Source organism: Calypte anna, chromosome 3, assembly GCF_003957555.1.
Source record: "Calypte anna isolate BGI_N300 chromosome 3, bCalAnn1_v1.p, whole genome shotgun sequence".
NCBI classification, from domain to species: Eukaryota; Metazoa; Chordata; class Aves; order Apodiformes; family Trochilidae; genus Calypte; species Calypte anna.
In genome coordinates, this window is record NC_044246.1 from 48887864 (window position 1) to 48910694 (window position 22831).

At 35.9% G+C, this 22831-nt stretch overlaps 1 protein-coding gene across 2 annotated transcripts in view; it reads right to left on the minus strand.

The window, feature by feature from the left end:
• EML6 (EMAP like 6) overlaps positions 1–22831 on the minus strand; it is a 108661-nt gene that overhangs the window by 53132 nt on the left and 32698 nt on the right. For both annotated transcript variants that reach the window (XM_030447645.1, XM_030447643.1), the window contains exons 3-8: positions 17271–17369; positions 15239–15307; positions 12450–12635; positions 10430–10565; positions 6798–6999; positions 1180–1317 (exon numbers count right to left, since the gene is read on the minus strand). In XM_030447645.1, coding sequence (XP_030303505.1) covers positions 1180–1317; positions 6798–6999; positions 10430–10565; positions 12450–12635; positions 15239–15307; positions 17271–17369 — 830 coding nt within the window. The remainder of the gene's footprint in view (positions 1–1179; positions 1318–6797; positions 7000–10429; positions 10566–12449; positions 12636–15238; positions 15308–17270; positions 17370–22831) is intronic.

Here is a 22831-nt window from a genome sequence, read left to right on the forward strand (position 1 = left end):
GAAGATCCATCACTTAAAAAACCAAGCAGAACAATTTTGTTAGAAATTTCTTTTAGAATGGTCACACTCCAAAATGCTATTAACAGTAGAAAATTTGCTAGGAAAATTCTTATTTATTCATAAACATTTTTGCCTTAAAAAACTGTTTTGAGGAAAAAAAGTGTTCATAGCTCTGCCATATTACTAAAAACTGGTACCATAACTCTTCCACTGTAGTAGATATTGCTACAGAGAAGACCAGCTCATTCTCTGGATTATTCCATCAATCTAGATCAATGGCCAAGAAAAAGGAGAACAAAGATTAATGTTGCTGAGTATGTGATTCAAAAAAATTCCAGCAAAACATATTGCCATTATTCACATTTCCTGGATCACAAGCTGCAGCTTTGTTAGCCTGAACAGACAGAGAAGTAACTGCACTCAGGGCCTTACACAAGGGTGTTTGCCAGTCTTCCAGGAATAATGCTGGTTTTGTCATTATCACTCTGCACCAGTTGAATCATGAATAATGGGAGGTATCAGACAAATTAGCAAAGAGAAGATTACTGTGAGACAAAGAAGATTAACTTCTTTAGAAAAATACTAGTCTTTGAAACAGATTTTAAATGAATATGAACAGACCAGTTGAGTTTTGTGAAGTTTCAGTCATTAAAGCAGAACAATACAGGGTCTTCCCTCCCCTACCAGATAGGAGTTCAAAGTATTTTAAATATATGCATAGCAAACATGTAGAGTAATGTTAAGGAAGCAAGAAAATCTCCCAAGTATCAATTAAAATAGTTTATGTTCCTTGAAATCACAGCATTTTGTTTGGTTGTTTCACTCTATGGTCAATTTTGTGTTGCATCTGCATTTGTGTGCCTTCCATAAGAGTATTCCACAGAGAAAATGCCTACTGCATACAATGCATTCATGAAAAAAAGGCTTGTCATCTAATATGAAAAGCAGAATTCACATATGTATCTTGCAAATGCTTAAAAACATCCTTCAGACATTGATTGTTTTGCAAAATATTCATTCTTGTATAGGGCAGGAAATCAAATGATCAAGGAGATCCCTCTCAAGACCATGTCACCTCTGTTATGCACGTTTCTCTTCACAAAATATCTATATAATTTCAGAAGTTACTCAGGGGAAAAAAACATAGTAACATGAGAAATTAATATAAGATTTTCTCACCGTACTCGAAGAACAATGAAGGAGCCATCCTTCATTCCCAGTGCTAACTGGGATCCATCAGGACTGAACGACACACTCCTCACTGCTTCTTCCATGTTGCAGCGAGCTATCAAGGCATGGTCAGCAAGACTCCATAACCTGCAGAGGAAATCGAAAGCAGGAAAGATTTTTCTTAGTTGCACAATTACTTCAGTGTTGACAAAAGTAAAACCAAAAAGTGCAACTCAAGTGGCCTATTTGCATGCAAATCTTATATTAAGATTTCATTATGTACTGAATTCCTTTTCAACTATGGAATGAAGATAATTTCACTGATTTGAGCCTACAGACCTACAAAGTCTAGTTTTTAAAAGCTTGGACTTGCTTATCAATCTAGAAACAGTGTGTACAATGGCTGCCTGAATCAATACATGGACACAGAATTTTCCAACAGTGTCACAGAATGTCTTGGCAAATAAAATCAAATGAAGCTTTCAGATGCCTTCTAGTGAAGGTCCGGGTTCAAATTAATATCGAAATGAATGAATCTGCACTGTTCCCTCTTCTAGCAGGGATGGCACCTCAGACCTGAGCTCATTTCTGAGATAAGAGAAAACAGGGTGAAGCTAAATTACACAATCATTTGGTGTTATCTCCAGACTTTACTAGTCTGGTGTAATAGAAATCCCTTAGATGAATAATTTTAAAAAGCAGAGAGTCAATGCAGATCATACTGAAATTTTCACTGAAACTGAAAGCAATACTCAGAGAGCATAAACATTGCAACTATGGAGAAAATTTTCTTGTCATAACCCTAAATGAACTAGGAGACAAAACTGCTTGCTGATACACATAATTTGAAAGAATCAATCAATAAATTATGCCATAAGATGGAGAACTGAAAATAATGCACCCATTATTTTTTAAGGAATAAAGGGAGTTTTTCAGGTCACTACAAGCTGGTCAACTGGATCTCAGCAGTATGCAAGATTAGAAAAAAAAATTAAAAAATTAAAAAAAGAAAAAAGAAAAGAATAATTAATGGTATAATAGAAAATGGGCGAAACACCTCTTGGCCAGAAAAATTAATTCAGAAATATCCAACTATCTTTGTTTTAAGGACAGCGTTGTAAACCTGATTAATTTTTAAAATATTTCGAAAATACTACGTCAATTATTTGAATGGTAGCATTTGTACAAGAACTGTAACACGATACTGGATATAGTTTTAAGCAAGCTTTATAGATAGAAACAATTCTGCTGTATGGAAGATACCAGTGAGATTTCTAAGTATGAGTTTTGGAATAGTAACATTTAATATTGTTGCTGAAGTCACTGGCATAAAAGATGAGAACACTAATGAGATTTGCTGTGGGCAGCAAGCTGGGAGGCACTGTAACCCCAGAGATGAATTCATCATCTTTGAAGAAACAGAGGGCTCTTGATGAGGAAACAAATAGATGGGGCACGTCCAGGGTCTTATTCTAGCACTATGCCTGTAATACTGAAATATACATGGAACCAGCAAAAAGGAGCAAGAGCTCACAGTGTTATTCAATAATAGAATGACTGTGATTCATGAGTGAGTTGCAGACAGGAAGAATGAAGTTTGATCCTAAAATATATCCTGGGTGCTGTTCCAGGAGGTACACAAAACCAGTAGCTCGCAACACACAGTGACATCATCTGGTATGTTTATTACAAAGTATCTCAAGAAACTGGAATGAAACCCGAAACAGATGCAGTGAAGGACTATTAGGGTAATTAAGGGAATGCAGACTGTATCACATTAACCAAAGACCAAAAGGGTTTAACTTTTATACCTTAGAGAAAAAAAGGCTCAGAAGAAAGAGATTGTTTTCAAAAATACAGCAGTTGGATAAACATCAAACATTGGAAAAATTATGGCAGAGGACCATGTTGGCACTAGAATAACATAAACAGAACATGACTACAGTCTCAAAATCAGGAAGTTTCTGACAGTCTCAGCAGTACCATTTAGATACAGCCCTGCAGTAAGGATAACAGGAGAAAAAAAACCAGTGTTTGATAAATTCAGTAAAAAGATTACAGAATATGACTGCCTTCATTGCTAAAAGATGGTACTCTATGACCTAAAAATTTCTTTTTAATCAGAAACCCTTTAGGCCTTGGCAGGTTAATGTTATTAGGATGGGTCTAGGATAAACAACCCTGAAAACTGATGGTTTCCTGAGTTTGAGAATGAGAAGGGACTTGGAAAATGGTTCTCTCTGAAAAAAAAAGCAGGTATGGTTTAATGAAAAAAACTGAGGGACACTGAAACTGTTTTCAAAGAAAAAAGACAAGTAGGATCAGCTGCAAGATTCTTAGCCGCCATGCTAGGGAGAAGCAGTAAGCCCAATACAAGATGGAAAGTACCAGAAGGGTTTTGGACTGATATCAAAGGAAATACAGACTAAAATTTGCCTCAAAAATGTTGCTTCCAGATGGATCACTGTCCAATATGTTAGAAGAGTAATTGCAATATATGGCAGTGCAAGCTGAATAATTAAATTTTTTTTTAGAAAAAGTTTTTCAAATCAATGGAAGGGTAAATTCTATTGTGAGCTTTTTAATTTTATAATAGAAAAAAAACCAACAAACCCACAACAAGATTTTACACATTTATAGGCATTTGCATAAACAACTGACAAAATAAAAGTTTAGGTTATCTTATGAAAATACAAAAGGTATCTTTTCCACCATAATGCTTCCTCACACTGCTTTTTTTAAAAGGCTAGATATGAAAACTATTTCTGCATTAGAAGTGTATGCATTTTCAAATGAGGCCAAGATGTTTTTTTATCATGCTTTGGCAACTTTCCTATACATTAGTTTAATGACTGGGTTTAAAAACAGACCAAATAGGCTCATGAAACATTATTTTATTAGTGAATATTCCTGTCTTTTCTGTCATATACCTGACAAGTGAGTTTATTTACTGGAGCGAATACTGATTACGGCCTCCCAAGAGACTCACTAACAACCACTTCATTTGCAGAAAAAGCTGTAGCTGAGGACAGAAGCTTTACAGTTGCTTCATTTCATTCAACTGGCAGAACAATGCTCCACATAAAAATATCAGAGATTTAAATATTAAAATGGATTAATTAAAAAAACAAACAGTTTTCTCAGTTTTTTTTAATCAATTTTCTTATACATGCAGAAGAATGAGATAATTCAAGAAGAGAGATAGCATAGCAGAGATGTTCTACCAGAAGAGCTGGTGGTCCTGGAGCTGGGCATACCAGCACTACATTCCAAAAAGACATGAGGTCCACTGAACAAATGTAATAAATATTTCTGTATGCCTCTTGGCACTGGGGTGAGAATGGTGCTTTATTTTCTTTTTCCTAAGAGAGAGGAAGCAGGCAGCTTTCTTAGTTGATAAATTTTGAAGTTGAAAATGTAGGAAACCTATATTTTGCTAAAGCCCTGTAACTCTACAAAGGCCCATCTCACTCAGACATCTTACTTAAATATTAGAATATAATCTGTCCCACTAAGTAACTTTATTTGTAAAAAGAAATAGATTTATATTACATAGCTACTCTTTTCAAAATAATTTGATAAACAAATATGAAGAAAACTGATCCAATAAAGAGTGGCAGAGAAGCAATTCCTATCGAAGTAATTTTTTTTACTGAAAAGTTGAACTAAGAAAATGCTTTTGTGTGCTTTTTTAAAAATCTTGTTGAAAACATAAATATTTCACTGGAATGGCTTTCATGAAGCATTAGTACCTAAAAAACTAGCACCGTCTGAAATAGAATTCAAAATCCACATTCTATAGTACTTAAACGTTAGATAAATGCAGCAAAATACCTGCAATGTTAATAAATGCACTTTTATGAAGAGGCAAGTGTTCAAAGGCATCTGTAATATAATGTAACTATATTATATAGCTATAATATAATGTAGCTATAACAACAATAATAATTTTAAGAGCACCACTAATTAAGGATTAATGTGCACAAAGAGAATGCTTGCATAGTCTTTCATAGGTGGGCACCAGTTTGTTCCCAGCACTCTTTGAGTCAGCAGTATATTATCCAGGCTCCACACTGATTCATCACACTAACCAAGAGATGAGCCCAAGATAATAAATCCAAAATCTTATTAGTTTGAGAGCAGCCCAGTGATAATCCCAGCTTTGCAGCTCATTTCAGAACCAGCTTCCATCCTACCAGAACTCAAGCAGGGTGAATTTGTGCCTGTCCATAAAATTATGCAGACAAACCCAAGCAGAAGAGATTATCCACATATTTTATACACTGAAAGAAATAACACTAACGTGCAGGAAAAAGAAATGACATGACTGTGGCAAAAACTTTCAGTTTTGCTAGTTTCACACTGGATTTTAATTACGGTTAGGAAAAGAGGTGAGAGGTGGCAGGAATCCGTAGAACATTATGTGGAATCTGAGGTAGCATAGATTAGAAGCTTTATGTGTGGTAAGAGACTGAAATTTAGCCAAACTGTAGAATCCACATGCATGTTTCTGAAATAAGTTGACTAGTAGTCCATACACACCGAGAAACTGTTTGGTAACCACCTGGAGCTGATCTGAAAATGTGCAATCAAATTATCTACACAACATGAAAAGCAGTCATCATTCATCTGGCATAGGGTTGGAGAAAAACCTGATGAAGCAGTTAGAAATTAGGATAGAAGGGTCAAGAGAAACAAGTAAGGAGGACATTAGGGGAACCAAAGTTTCAGAAACCTAGCTGTTACAAACCCTGTTGTAAGCACTGCTCTGCACAGGATAGGGCTTCAGGGCATGGACAGAGCCACAATCTGAGAAAAGACTCAGGAGACTGTCATAAAAAGTCAGATTCCCCAAAAATATCTGCAGTCCTCATGAGTAGCTTTGGCTGTCAGGAAAATCTCAACTAGTTCAATCCCAGGTAAAGGACTCACAACAGGCAGTGTCCCTACCCAGCTGTGATAACACACAACAGCCATGTGGGTGTGGTAGTACACCCAGCTATAGTGATAATCATCTTAATCTCCAAAGTTCACAATAAAGTGCTATTACGCATATTAAAGATGATAATTTTTTTTCAGTTTGCCAAATTTAAACAGGGACAAGAAAAGAAACACCCCTGACTTTGTGACAGCTTCCACAAATATATGTACAAAACTTCAAATCTCGGCCACAAAGGTTTGAGGCATAAGCACTACAACTTAATGATGGTAAGCAAGTGCATTTTCATTAATCTCATTTTCTGACATTCTAACTGAATTGGTTTTAGATTAGATTTTCTAAACATTTGAGGCTGAGGAAGACACCTGCTGTGTAAAACATTGTCCAAAGGTATTTAGGTTTTAAGCTTGTTGCATATTGTTAAAAGAAAAGAAGTATGAGGTGATTATACTCCATTTAGATTGCTGCACCTGCTGTTCAGAACAGTAATGAATGAATACTGACTAATTTACATGACCTGTAGCCCAAATATGAAGGCTGAAGAGAAAAAGCAAAGAAAATGCCAAGAAAAACATGGGGAAGAATGTTGTATTAATGGAGTTCTAATGTAAGGCCAGAAAATAAACAAATTACAAACTAACATGTACATGAATGAACAGATAAAAAAATTATTAAGATCTAACCTTACCGTACAGATCGATCATCACTGCCTGTGACAGCTAATGGCTTCTTTGGATGGACTGCCAGGGCCCAGAGCTCCCCTTCACAATGACCCTGCATAATCAGCATGGGTTTATCTCTCTCTCTTACTAGCACCTCAAATATTTCACTGTCCTGCGTCCCTGCTAAAAGTCTGTCCGCTTTCCAACAGACACTTCGGATGGACAAACCTGACAAGGAACAGAATAAGCTTTGATTAATGACAATGATGAGACAAAGTAATAGTACAGCAAAGATTGTGAAGTCTTCAAGAGTTACTTTTTAACAATTGCTATGTTTTGCACCTTAAGTTTTAAAATACATCACAGACAATTAAAGTCTCAGAGCAGTCCTCTTAAATTATCTCCATTTGATAGAAAAACAGAAGGCTCAATCCTGGGAAAAAGCTGAATGTCTACCTTCTGCTACCAATTTCTCAAGAGATCCAACTTCTATGCTTTGCCTACAAATTGGTATTTTACTTTAAAAAACTACTCAATTTCTTATGATTTATAGATCTAAAAATTTAGATTATGAAAGATTCCTTGGTTTGTGCCCATGCTATGACAGATCTCTACTCTAGTCCCAAACAATTATCTCAAAAAAAAACAAAAACCAAAACCAAACCCCTAAACAGCAGATTCTTATTTGCATAACTTTTAGAGAGCTTGGTCTTATTCCTCAAATCTGATCCTAACTTTGCAGCTGGAATTTTACTAACCACAAACTTAAAAATACCCTCTTAGCAGGCTGGGCTGTTTGATAGCACTCTTTGGTTTACTGCCTGTAGCACTTGTATTTTCTCTTCCAGTATATGAAAATTAAAGTTTTGATAATTCATTTAGATGCTGTGAGATGTGAATGACTAAAAAAATCTATTGGCTACATAATCAAGGTCAGCCACATTATTTTTTTCCTGTCCTCTGGAACCAAATACACAATGCAATTAAATACTGGTCACAAAAAAAGATATAGATCTTAGGCATTTTGTGTCATCTCTTGAGAAAGCAAGTTAATCTTAATTAATTATCTTGTCCATTTCCAGTACTTTTTAATTTTGATAATGTAATTCTGTGACTTAGTTACATAATGGCTATGACTTACATCTTCTTGACATACATCAAAGGTCACACAAGGAATGAAATTGAGATGTTAAGTGGTAAATGGGTATTAAGTATTAGAATACATAGACATCTTTTGATGTGGGAAAGGAAATGTTTTCTGTGATGCTTCTGATTGTTATTGGTGATGCATCTTATTTAAAGTGATTCATATTCTTCAGCACAGGATGACTGATGAATGAGTATATACAGGGCAAGGAGAGGTGGGAAAGAGGTGGGGGGAAGTCCTCCTGGCAACCTAGAAAAAAATTTTAAGTTTTCAAGCTGCTGCCTTTGCAAACTTTTTTGGAAGAAAAGTAATCAGAAAGGAGGGACAGAAGGTCATAGGTAAGCAGTTAGGGCTTCTACCCTTACTTGAAGCAACATATGCACTTAGACTATTCAGTGCTGTTGACAGCAAAAATGAGACAAAATTACCAATCTGTTAGTAGCAGCCACTAAGTGAGAATGGTCATCAGTGGATGACACATCAGACAGAAACAGCAGAAAAAGACAGAGACATAACAGGAACATCACAGGCAAGTGTTGTACCACACTGAAAGAACAGAGAAGAAATCTTGAATCTGGAAAAAGATTTAAAAAATTAAAATTATGGTTACAGGATATAAGTCTCTGCTTTGATTTTAGAAGCTGCAGTCATACTCAAAGTCCCAGTTTGTTATAGGTGTAGTTAAGATCAACAATCCTACCACACTTGATGTCATTTTACTTAGTCTCAACGTTATGCTCATGGACACACCATTTTTGACTAAGCTTTGATATAATTTTGCAGACTTGCTTAAGTCAGTTTCTTGCCATTAAAGGAGTTAATGTTTTTTGGTTTTTTTTATGAACAAACATGAGCCTGAAGGATTTACATTTTTTTAAGACAAGATCTGGACAGTGTTCTAGTTTTTTTAAATTTACCAATTGAAAAAAAATTGCTATCATATACATACAATTCTAAATGACAACTCAATTATCTTCCTGGAAATTATTTTTAACTATATTTCCCAAGAAGGAAGATAGCAGATAGTTGCTCCCATTTATATATTCTGTATCATGTAGCATTTGGGAGATGGTAGGAATGGCATCAAGTTTGAATCACTCCACAGAGTGTTTAATAAGAATTCACCTTCAATAAGCTTTTCCTTGATTTAACTTCTTGTCAACATCAAAATCTCTTCTTAAGCAACCTGTAGAAGGGCAGGTAGGTGCTTTCTGCAGAAAACGTGCTAGAAGATGACACCTTTATGAATACATTACAGTTCTGTAAGGTAAGTTATAATTTTGAAGTAGTAATTTTCCACAGAAGATAGCTACAGTCAGTTGAAAGTTATGGAAGTCAGGTAACATCTGTTTTGCCCTGAGTGGACACATTCTAGACAGCAGTAAGAGCAAAAGAATTGTTCCTGCTCTGCCAGTCTCACAGATGTGTGGGATAAAGCTCCCTCCCAGAATCACTTCCCAAAGAAATGAGAAGGCAGAAGATTCATGTTTCATGTGTAAGCACTGCTTTCTCTGTGTCACCCTTCATTTATGTTCTTCTGACCTTTATTAAGAACAGATTGCCTGCAAGATAGTCTGCCTGGTGTTAGCCAGGATGATCTATCTCACCCACATGTACAGGCTCAGTTCTCCACAGTTTTTAGAAAGTACTTCTAAATCAATCCAAGCTTCTTTAAATGCTCATAAGGCACTGCTATTGGGTTTTTTTTTGGAAATTAATGTTAAACACTATGATTCTGGCTGCAAAAAGCCACATAAAGCCAGAACTACAGAGCAAAGGGACTGCTGGTTGGGTATATTCGACAACTGTTCTGAGGGCTAAATTTCATGAGTTTTCACTACTCATGAAAAGCAAAGCAAGCTGATAGAGCAGTGTTTATCTGAGGCTGTTGGAAGTTCACTTGTTGGGTGAGCCTAGGTATGTGCATGTTACAAGAATTAGAATCGTCAGCTGTTCTGCATTTAGCAAGATGAAAAATAAACAGAACAAGCTTGTCAATAGATCACAGGCCAAAATATCCAAGTGCTCTCAGAGTGTAATCAAAAAGTGATGACTAAGCTCATTGGATTAAATTCAACAAATATGACAACATTCTATTAAATATGCCAAGTGCTTCCATTCCAAATTAACCTAACGGAGTTCTCAAATGCTCAGAATCTTTGAATATCAGGTTCCAGAAATTTAAATTAACTAAAAGAATTGTAATTAATTAGGTTAAAGATAGGGTAACTTCATTCTCCTATCTTTTTCTGTTTAATTAGTTTTTACATATCTTCTTGTATTTGTATGATGGGGAGCAACAATAATAAGCATCCCTCTGCTTATAGTATGAAACATGGAAAACTCTTCAGACTCATTGTCACAGGAAAAAAGGCACACAGATCTCAAAATAAACACAGGCATTAAGTAAAAACAATAAGCAGTATATAAAGATATTTATGCTTCAAATTAAATTATGTCATAATCCATTATCTAGATGTGTGAAAAACCATTAAAGTAATAACTCATTACCTTTGTATCCTTGTTCAGTCTCCCTGAGATCAATTTTTGTAATTGGTTTGAAATCAGTGTCCCATAACCGAATGCAACCATCTCTCCCTCCAGTGGCAAAACCTTCCTCACAAGCATACATACTAAAAATTCCAGCCTGTTAACCAATAGTATAACAAGTTTTAAAGTTCTTTACAATTGATTTAAACACAAAGCAAATGTTTTTGAACAGACTCTTGTTAAAGGCTAGAAACTGCTATGCAGCAAAATGTTATCCATCCAGAAAGCAAACCAGCAAACACAGGGGGATACTTTTATTTCAAGCGCTCCCTCTTTGGTCATTTATGTAGAAAATTTTTGTACAAATAGCAGTGCTATAGCCTATTTGCAGAATTTTCTATTTTGTTTAGTTGTTATTGTTATTGTAAGGACTATTAAATAAATAATGGAACACTTAAAATAAATAGTTACCCAGGAGAAACAAAAACAAGCAAACAAGCAATACAAGTATTCTTACAGGTGTGGAGATGACTGAGACATTCTTTCATGAATTCATTTCAGACATCATTTGGATTCTGACAGGAACTGAAAGAGTGTCAATTCATTCTCTTTGTTGAAAGACGTTTCTATTACAGTTTGAATTTCTTCATTTTTGAAAATGCCTCATTACTGACAACTGCGCTGTACTACATTGGAATGGCTCGTGGAATGCCTCCTGATTGAGTATTTTAATTAGGAAAACCTCTCAGTTAAGTTGAACTGTATGGAAATTAATATAATGAAGGTAAGAGATATTTTCAAAGTTGCTTTTTTCAGTGTCTTAAGAAATCAATGTTTCTTACAATAACTTACACAGAGATTAGAAATTGGGCCAGAGAATGCATATTAGCCATGGCAAACCCTGTGATTTATAAGTATGGAACAGAACACAATACCTATAAGGAGACTGAACTTAATCATTCTAATAAATCTGAATAATATCCTGCAAACAAAATTCTGCAAATATATTACAGGGTTTTATTTTTTGCTGAAGATATTTGCATTATTGTAGTTGCAGATAAACATAACTTGGCAATTACACAGTACTTATGCACGTAAGGTGTCCCACTGACTTCTGTGTGACTCCTTTCATATATTTGAGATTACTTCTACAATTAACAATCACTTCTGAACAGTAAGATCTAATCTGAAGAGCTACTACAGAGCTTGATGCACTAACTTTGGGAAGTCAGAAAAAAACCTAAAAAACCCCTGTTAGGTTTGCAATGCTCTTTCTAGAAAGTTTCTAGAAGAAAAAATAGTGACAACTATTAGATTTCATATCACTCTTTCAAGGAAAATACTTGTTTCCTTTTGTTAAAAAACCCCAACATTCTAGAATGCCACTAGCCAGTCATACTCAAAATAGGAGTAGCTCTCCAGTACATTTAAAATAAGACATGAAAACCCTACTGTGAATTAACTGTAGCAATAATAGAGGCATAAATTTATTATATTAGTCTTGTTAGAAGTCCAACAAGGTCATATATATCCCCCTCTCAATGCTTCAAGTTAGGGGTCAGGTGTGTTAGGAAACCAATTGGAGTAAACTGCCTTTGGAATACGGTGGGAGAGCAATTCACAGATTAAGTAGGTTTAGTCCATGTTGAAACTTTCATGAAGAGTCAGTCTTCAGCACTGGGAATTTCAGTGGTGAAATTCTATTTAAAATAAGACTATTTGGTTTCCAGTTCTTTTTAAGTAAACTGAAGCTACTCAATCTGTGAAACTTCAGATTTAGAAACTTTGCTTTTGATTTAGTCTGGCTGGTGAAATCAATGCTATAAATGTCAGCAGTTCTGTCAACAAGAGTTCAGCAGCTAGAATCTGTTCACAACATGTAAACAAAATATAAGATTACATATAAGATCTTAACTGATCGACAGTCTTAGACATTCTTCTGACCTGAAACAGAAGAAAGTCTTTGTAGATAAGCCTTCAAGAAGTTTTTCAATTCAAAGAACCATTCATTTCAGAAATTGACATTAAAAAAATAACTTACACTATGTGCACCTTGAATTGTGCGGACTAGGTTGAGACCTTTCCAAACATAGATGTCTCCATTTAAAGCACCAGAGTATGTGATATCTTCTTTTGCACATGCTAAACAAAGGATAGTTTGGAGATCTCCTGTTTTACCAAATATTCCTCTCTTTGCTGTCAAGGCATTTCCACACAATGTCCAAAACTGCAAAATGCAAATGGCATATTAGGAAAAATTTCTGCAGAATTTCTGTTTATCCATGCTAGCATGCAGATCTCACAGATGTACATCCTTACACAACAGTATCTCAACAGACACTTCAATGATTCTTGCAGTCTGATCAGAATGCCTGTTTCTCAAAAAACTGCCCTACTACCACAGAAACCCCCAGGAAATACAGTAAGTCTAAAACCAAAACAAACTGATCAAAATGTCTGAGAAAGTGAGGCACAATTCTGATTCACTATTGCTACACTACACTGTCTTACTATCTCACTAACTTTAATCATGTTTTGCTGTGTGGTATCTGTCAATGTGAACATACATTTGTTAAAGCCAGGAATATCCCATTTTTCTTGTCTACAAAACTGAAAACACAGCTACAGTTCTGAAGCAATAAAATACCTGATCTTAAAGTCCTTGTGAGTCTGGAGCAGACATTTCTGTCCTTTTCCAGGGCACTGAAAGAGATTCATCCCTCAGATGTAATTCCATTTGCTGAGAAATCATCTGCTGGATAGACTCTGCAAACTCGATTTTTGAATCAGTTCAGAGTGTTGCTTGGGTTTTTGGGTGGGTTTTTTTATTAATCTGCTTGAACATTTTTTGTTATTATTTTTTGTTGTTGGTTGGGTTTTTTTGTTATTTTAAACATAATTTTATCAAGAGCGAGGACAGTTAGCGCAATCAGCTGTCCCTCAAAGATCAGAACTTTCAGGGAAGGAAAAATAAGGAGAATTTCAATTATGCATGTAAGAAAAGTGCTGAAATATCCAGCTCTATCAGCACCAGAATTCTCTGGACTCATGCAGAAACAGAGCAACAAATCTATGTGCTTTAACATAGCCCTGAATGGATCTGCCAGCTCAGGTCTTTATTCCTTGAGGCATTTAAGCTCTGCAGTCAATTGCACACTGCAATCAATTGCACACTGAAGAGATGTCTTCAGAGACTGGAGAGGAATACTGAAGTGTCTGACATAGATGCATAATATCCCTCATTCATTCCCTAGTTCATATGTCTACAACCTTTCATGGTTATTAGCCAAATTTTTAAGTCTCTCTTTGTACTTACTCCTATAAAATTCCTATCAAGCCAAATTTCAGAGAATCCTTGGATGAAGGACTTTTATTTCAGGTCCTTGTCTATTTCCAGTTTAATTAATTTTTCTGTTTGCCTCTTAATGCAAGCTTCTATAAGAAGGCAGAGGGAACAATTCCACCAGAGATTTCATTCTGTGAGTAAAAACCACTCTCCTGACTGCTGGTTAGCTGCAGAAAGGCAAGAGAGCAGGTAGCAGTGTTAAAAATGAGGAGGAGGGAGGATCCTGAGCTCAGTCTGAGATTCCTTAGCTCCCAGGCTTTACCATAGTTTCTAACATCTGCTCTGCCAAATGAACCAATAGAACTGAAACAGAAAAGGAATAAATGGCACTATTCTCAACTATTAGTCCTAATTCTCACAGTGATACAATTACTTTAGAGCTGTTATCTTCCTCTGCTGGAAGTTAAAGTAATTATCACATTCCCAGAGCGTTATCATAAATGGCAAGTATACAGGCTGCTGTTTGAGCATCCCTGGAGGGGACATCTCATAATTTCCCCTCCACAGTTTTGGTTTTTGTTTTTGTGTTTTTTTGTTTTTTTTTTGGCATGCCTCTATCTATATGTATTTGCTTTGCTTCATATCATGCATGTTCATGGTAATTATGGCAATTTTAAACAGAATACAGGTGCCAAACAAAGACAGGTTTGGGAAAGCAGCTTGCAGAATACAACAGATGGTATCACTGCTGCCAAAACCACCCACAGTTTGAAAGCAGTGGTGGCTTTAACCATAACTAGAGATATTAACTGGTTTCCTAAACTTCTAGTTAAAGCTATTCCCACCCCAGTCATGTGAAATAATTGCCATCTGTTGGAAATGCTTTTGAAGAAACAGGAGAAAAACAGAAACCCACAGGAAATATTGGCAAACAGAAGGATTTCTTTCTAAGCTTTTCATAGGCATGAGCATGTTTTATTCTAAATTTATAGTATATCTCTAGGTTCATCTTTAAATCACCTCCAGAAAAGTTTATTTAGAGAGAATAGAGATTGAGGCACTAAACATTTTACCTGTTCCTCTCTGCAGGTCTTGCATACATTCTCTGTGGTATTCCTAGAAATGCTAGTAGCATGACAGGTCAAACAGCAGTTCATCTAATTCATACTTTTAACTTAGTTCCACCTATACTTGTTCAGTGACCCTTTGTGATGCTTGATGAGGAAAATCACTAAACATTGATGAAACAATTTAGGTGGAAAAGAAAGGGCAGAGAGCCCAAAAATTACAAGCACAGAATGACAACAATTAGACCAAATGATCTCTGCTCTTTGCTTGTTATGTAGATCTGCACCTCAGTCACTGCTGAAGGTCTAAACTGGCTTCAAAGAAAAAATTCTGATAAAATGTTCACAGATTAAAGAAAGAAGAAAATAAAGATATATATATATATGTATATATTTAAAGTCCTGATCATACAAGAGGAAAAATTTCTTTTGTGACATTTATTTACTTCTAACAAGTAAACAATAAAAGCTATTTACCTTTATATGTTTTACTCCACAGCTGACAATTCTATTTGGTTGATACTGATCCCAGGAAATATCAAATATCTGTTAAGAAATACAGTAAGCTGACATTTTAAATTATGCAGTAATTGCATCCAAGCTCAGTTTGCTTTCATCTGTTTTTAGGTGTAATTTCTGTTGTAATATATCACTAAAAATGAAACAATGGTATTTAGACAAAGCTGGAACTCTGTAAATAAAGATTAATGTAAATATGAAGGCTTTATCACAGAGTTCTGTAAGCACACCTCATTCCTGCTTTCATAGTACCCACCTATTCCAGCTCCAAGATATTTTCAATAATCAATATTTACTGTCTCAAATAAAATCGGAATTATGGTGTAAGCTAATGTTCCTCAAGTTGAAAGATGAAAGATTGTTACATTTATGTTTAATTTTTATTTTAGGTAACAGGTACAGTATGTAATTTAACCTGTTTACCAAGAGACCTCAGTGACAAACTTAGAGTATTAGAGTATATTATATTAGAGTATATTCTATGACTATGGGATTATGCCAAAAATATCATATAACATTTGGAAACAAAAGGTTGCATTTTGACACATATTTTCAACAATGTCTTTTTTAGACTTTTTAACTCTGGCATACAGCTTTTCAATGTCCAAGCTGAAAACCAATGAGGTTATCACACTTCAGGAAAGGTACATCTGTAGAGAAAGACAATGAGACTTCCTGCTGCTTTTTTATCTTCAGCTGTTAAGTAAAAATCAGAGAAAAAATGAGAATTTCAAACTGCTGACAGGAATATACTATCTTAAGCTTACCCATCATTTGTTTTATATACAAGGAAGCACTGCCTTCCTACAAAATATTTACCTTCTTTATGAGCACCTGGATTTACAGTAGTTCAAGTACAATTTTATTTAAATGTTGTTGGAATACACACAGTATTTCAGGTTTAGAAATGCTTGATGACTTCTGCTCACTAAATCATCAGAATTTGTGGCCAAATTAGATATGCATTTTTTCCCACTCTCTCTTCAGTGTAAAATCTCCTTTTTCTGGTTGTAAAAGCATATTGAGACTAAGATTTTAGTACTTCTTGCCTGCCCTGGACTCTTCTTCTAATTCAGAACCTGTTCCTGTACCTACTGAGGTCAGTAGCAAAACTTCCACTCATGTAACTGGGAAGTGAATCAGTTCTGAAAGAGGCAGTTGAATAAGGACTAAGACTCTGTTTCGTTTGGGTCATTCTAAGTAAAACTGAAGTACCAGCTTAATTGAGATGACACTTAAGATAGACTTGTACACACAAATGGTAGGAAAGTGCTTAGTCTGCAGTTTTGCACATTAAATACTCTATCATGTGTAGGTAAAACCTTACAATACCTCAAAACTACAACATTCCAACATGTTATAATATAACAATATCTATAAGAGAAGAGTTATCAGAATGTGTACACAATTTATTTTAATATAGGCATTATATTTTGGGGGGTATTTTGCTTATCTTAAACCTTTTTGAACATTTGAAAAAATTTTTAAATTCAGGGCTGTTACGTTCTCATATTTATTAACATTATTATGATCCTTTACCTGAAGTTAATATATACAAAAGGAATTCTTAGCCTAATTACATTTCTGCTTCAGGTAAATGTCTTAAGCAAAAATAAAAAGGAGCTAATTAAACTTTCCCTCAGGATAATATGTCTTTTTGACATACTGAGAGAGAACATTATCTTTGTCCACTGAGCTGACATTTCACATCTTATATAAAGAGCTATAAATCATCCTAATCAGTGTATAATTGCAAAGATTTCCCTCCCTAGGCTTGTCAGACTGACAGCTCAAGAATCCATCATTTGCCTCACTGATTAACGGTGCTTTGTCTAGCACAATGGGAAGAAATAAATAACCTGTTCACTATTTTCAAAGCCAGACAGAATGATCAAAATTATCTTTGCATTAACCTAATATGACCAAAGAATATTTAAAAATCACTTTTGTTGCTCCCAGAAAAAATTCAGCAAATCCTTCATACAATTACCCTGTCTGAATGGCCTGTAGCTGTTGCCAGTAGTTTTCCTCTCTTCCAGTCCCAAATACATACTGTATTTTTGGCATCCAGTCCCACTGAAGCTAAACGCTAAGGAAATAGAACAGGAATCCAGTTAAAAGAAGATCAACTAAAAAATTACTGTAGTTCAGATTATTATCAGGACAATGGATTTTCTGACATGTGACTTGTGTTCTAACTACATTGGAAAGACACCATCAAAATAGTCATACTTACTCACTGGAGAAATCTTTGCTGAAAAGTCAGGTTATTAATTTTTAAATTACCAAAGTCTCAAGTACAATTCTTATAATGAAATATTTGAGGTACTTCTCTCAGGCACACACTGTTCTGATAATAAAAATGGATGTAATAGAAAAGCTCTTAATATTTCCAAATATGATGTTGTTCATTACGCTCATTTTGTTAAGCTTAAGAATCAGAATTTGCTATACATTTAACACTTGCTTTTTACATAGCTTAACACATCAAATCACCAATGGAAATAACTTTAAATGATTAATAACAAACCCACTAATAATTTTAAAAACTTTTAAATCACAACAATGGAAGGAAGTATGGATGGATCACTTGTTGCAAAAGGAACTGGCTGGCTGGCTGCACCCAAAGAGCTGTTATCAGTGGCTCAGTGTCCAAATGGAGATGTGTGATGAGTGGTGCTCCTCAAGGGTCAGTACTTGGATCAGTGCTTTGTTGGCAACATGGACAGTGGAATCCAATGCATATTCAGCAAGTTTTCTGACAAAACCAATCTGTGTGGTGAAGTCAACACACTAGAGGGAAGAGATGCCATCCAGAGGGACCCTGACAGGCTTGAGAAGCGGACTTGTGCAAATTGCATGAATTTCATCAAGGCCAAGTGCAAGGTTCGGCATCTGGGTTGAGTCAATCCCATGCATGAATGCAGAGTGGGAGGAGAAAGGATTGCAGACAGCGCTGAGGAGAAGGACTTGGGGGTGATGGTGTACCAGAAGTTTAACATGAGCCATTGCTGTGCACTTGCAGCTCATAAAGCCAGCCCTGTCCTGGGATGCATCAAAAGCAGCACAGCCAGCCTGTGGAGGGAGGTGATCCTCCTCTGCTCTGCTCTTGTGAGACCCCACCTGGAGTACTGTGTCCAGTTCTGGAGTCCCCAGCATAAGAAGGACACAGAGCTCCTTGAAAGTGTCCATAGGAGAGCCACTAAAATGCTCAGAGGGCTGGAGCAGCTCCTCTATGAAGAGAGGCTAAAGAAGTTGGGGTTGTTCAGCCTGGAGAAAAGAAGGCTCTGAGGTGACCTTGTAGCGACCTTCCAATGTCTGAAGGGGCCCTAGAAGAAAGCTGGGGTAGGGTTTTTTACATGGGTGTGTAGTGAGAGGACAGGGGGAAATGGTTTCAAACTTGAAGAGGGGAGATTTACGCTGGATATCAGGAAGAAATTCTTTCCTGTGAGGGTGGCGAGACCTTGGCACAGGTCGCCCAGGGAAGCTGTGGCTGCCTCCTCCCTGGAAGTGTTCAGGGCCAGGTTGGATGGGGCTTGAGTAACCTGGTCTAGTGGGAGGTCTCCCTGCCCTTGCAGGGGGTTGGAACTAGATGATCTTTAAGGTCCCTTCCAACCCTAACCATTCTATGATTCTCTTCTAAGTAAAAGAACAAAATTAAATAGAACAAAAAATCTGTATTAGAAAAAATATTAATTGCAATAAGGTTATCAGCTACTGTAAAACTTTGAGAAGAAATAATTATTCATAAGGTAACAGAGGGCTACACTTTCATTCTGTAGCAGAATAGTTCCAAGGCATGGTATTCTGGATAAATATCTTTTTCATGCCATTTATAAGTGTAAAAATACACTGTATATCTTCCTTCTTAAGAGAGCCACTATCAAAAGCCTCTGGTTTAAATGCCATAGGTACACATGAACCCTTCACTGTCATCTTAACTGTTACAGTTCCTTTATTTTAGAGCAATGATATACATGTTTTTAAACTTTGGTGTCATAGGAGTTGACAACATGCATTCATTGCATATGACTAGTGCAATACCTGAACTGTGCCTACTGAATAATGCACAATCCAGGCAATATCCTACCAGCAAATGGTAGGATACGACATTCATGAAACAAACAAAAAAACCTTTAAGACTTATGCCAGAATTTCCAGACTGCTTTTACATTGTCTTTCACGGTAATAAGAATACCTGAGGTCTTGTGAAAACAAACTGTGTGAGAATCTATGGCAGGAAATTGCAAGACACCAAAAAGTCAGAAGACTTCATTATGATTATGATACACTACATTTGTTTAAAGATTCTGTATGTGAGTCTTTGAAATGGGACATAAAGGTAGGACCAAAATTTGGGGTTCTGTATGCAGAAGTGATTTTTTAAAAAGTGATTAAAAAGCAAATAAAATATGGGAAATAACAAACATGCTCCTGCCAGTCACCAATATAAAAATATTTATTGAGAAAAGACTAGTAGTTTTATTTGCCCTGGAGCAATCTATATCCACTCAGGGGTTTGGGTGTACTGATCAAAACACAAGATATATGTCATGGGACCTTCACCAATTCCAGCTTTTTCTCACCTCTTTCATACTGTTATCTTCACCATGGAAACCATGGCAGCTCCTACAGTATCTCTTAGATTCATGATGTGAACAACATTAGATCTGAACTGGAACTACCAGTCAGAAAATAATCATTAGTGAGTAAGATAGAGAGTGAAAGTACTAGAGGAAATTAAGAAATATTTTATATTTTCTTCTGATATAGGTCTACTGATAAGGATCTTCTGCTAGCAGAAAAGTGATAAATGCTAAGTTTTATTTTTGGTTGAAACACTTACACTTTTACTCTTCCTTCTGGAAGAGAATTTGACAGAATTCTGTTCAGAGAATTCACAGAACTACTAGAGGAAAATATCTGCCAAGTAGTTTATGCACATAATTAAACAGCTATTTTTAAATCTACAAATCTTTAGAAGATCTGGCTGAAGAAGACCACTACAACCTAATGCCAAATTTAGAAAGGTATGTATGTATTATATTAGTGTCCTTCTCACCCCATTTAAAAAAAAAATACATATTTTTTGAAAGCACATGAAAGGAGTTCACCTAAAATCACTCAGAACAAAAATTGAGCAAGGCCAGATTGGATGGGGCCTTCAGCAACCTCATCTATTGGTAGGTGTCCCTGCCCATGGCAGGGCCTTTGGAACTAGATGAGGTCCTTCAAGGTCCTTTCCAATGCAAACCATTTTATAATTCTATAAGCTGTATAATATTGGTGGAATACAATATAAAATATATTTGCTATGTAGGTAATTCTTTGTAGGATAGATGCTAGTACTTTTAAGGAGAAACTGCAGTTAATTCCTCATTCAACAAAAGACATTTTTAATTATAGGCAAACTGACAGCTCTTCATTAAATATTTGAACAAGCCCAGTTCTCCCACCATATCTTGGTTACATAGAAAAAGTGCAAGCTAAAGTAGGTTTTTTTAAACACCAACAATTCTGAAAGATATTCAGCTCCAATCAGTAGTTTTAAAAAACAGTATTAATTACAAATAGGATACGAAATAGGAAATTTACTTAAAATACATTTCTTTCCAAAATTAAAGCCATACTGAAGGGACATAAATAAAGGAAACATATAAACTATCCTCTGATTTAAGCTGCATACTGATCTTCTCCATGCATTATAAAAGATAACAAATCCTGTTTACTCTCCCTTACCCAGTTTGTGGTAAATTATGCCAGGGAAGCACTGCACCGACAACTAAGCTATCTCCAGGCAGTGTCAGCTGAAGTCCAGCAGGGAGTAATATTTCAGAACTAATTCAGTTGAATGCCTGAAACAGACACCCCAGAGTTTTAGTACAAGAGCTAATTAACTTGGCTAAAATACAGAGGCCCAGTGTCCCTGTGTTGAGGCCCATATGCTGGAGCCATGCAGCACCCCACACAGCAGCCTCGGTGGAATGGGAGGAAGCCAGGCTGCCTTTATGGGCATCCTCAAGTAGGCAAGAAGAATTATCTGGACTTTCCCTCAGCCAACCTTTATTTTGGAAGTGAAGAGCTGACAAAGTTAGCAGAGAAAAGAATATGTTTCTTGTTCTATCAATACTTGATGTGATTGCTGAATTTACTTGTGGTTTGGGGCTAAAATACTATCTTCTTTCTTGGATCTTAGTAGACACTTAATATAAAAGAAAAGTATGCATTAGAAGAGAAAGGTGCAGGCAATGTATGCAGAGTCTGTTTTGTGCTCTCACAAGATGTGATAGCAGACTCCCTTGGGTATGCTGACTGAATAAATTGGAACTGCTAGTAGCTCTGAATTCCAAATACTCAGTCTTCCTACCATGCCCTTTAATTTTGGCTCAGCACAGTAGCTTCTTCTGCAAAGTCAGAAAGAGCAGCAAAAAGTCAATACATTATCCATATTTATGCTTTCCAGCACTGGTGCTTCTCCAGATACAGAAGTGTTCTATGCAAATTTTCATCTCCGGAATAAACTGAAAGTTGTCCAGCACTTCCAGAAACAGAATGTTACTGTTCTGCGAGGTCAACCCAGCAGCTAGTTCACTTTTTAATTACATCACAGCACTCAGCAGGATTTTCAGGAGACTCTCCACCTTTAACTTGTTCTAACTGGGCTCTCTGGTGAGTCTTTATTCTCATTAGGTACTTAAATATTTTTTTTAAGTTAATCCGTAAGTCTAATGAAGTTAAAAATGAGAAAAAATTAAGAACGGGTATATATAAATGAACAATAACTTTAAAAATACTATAGTATTAGAAATTTGGTTTTGCTTATTTCTCACCTGATTTTTTTTTATCCCACAATTCCCAGGAATACCTTTTTCTTTGATTAGAATTGGCACAAGAGATTTCAGAGGAAATAGCTTTACTTCAAGAAAACTGGAGGAATATGGTTGGAAGCTAGCCTTAAAATAGAAAGCTAGCTCCAATTCCAGATAGGGAAATAAAATCCATAGTGATGTTAGCAATTCAAGTTACCCAGTGCTTTTAAAAAATGGTAAAGGCAATTGTTCATGTTGGTATCTTTCATTTCAGACTAATCTCTAAACTGAATATACACAAGATAGTGCACAAGAAAATATTTCATGTGAAAATACATTTTGTGCATGGTATGGCCAGTTCTGATTTCAGACAGCATAATAAAAGCCCTTTGTGGTCAGTGGAAGAGTAGCTAGGCATAGGGTAATAAAGCACTTTTCAACAAAGTGTACATGATTTTAAGAAAATCTTTTTAAGGAAGTGCTGCCCTACTGGAATGCAGTTCTGAGGTACACAGACAAATACAAGAAACAGTAAGAAACTATGCAAGAATTCAGCTAAAATGGGTGAGAAGGGCACTAACAAGACATACATACATTTCTCCATTTCCACACCATTACATCAGAAAACTCATTTGGACACCAATAATCACAACATCGCAGAGACAGATACTTATAAAACTACGAATGAAAAATATTTTACAGGTTTGTGTAAACTGTAGGTCTATTTTACTCCTATTTCACT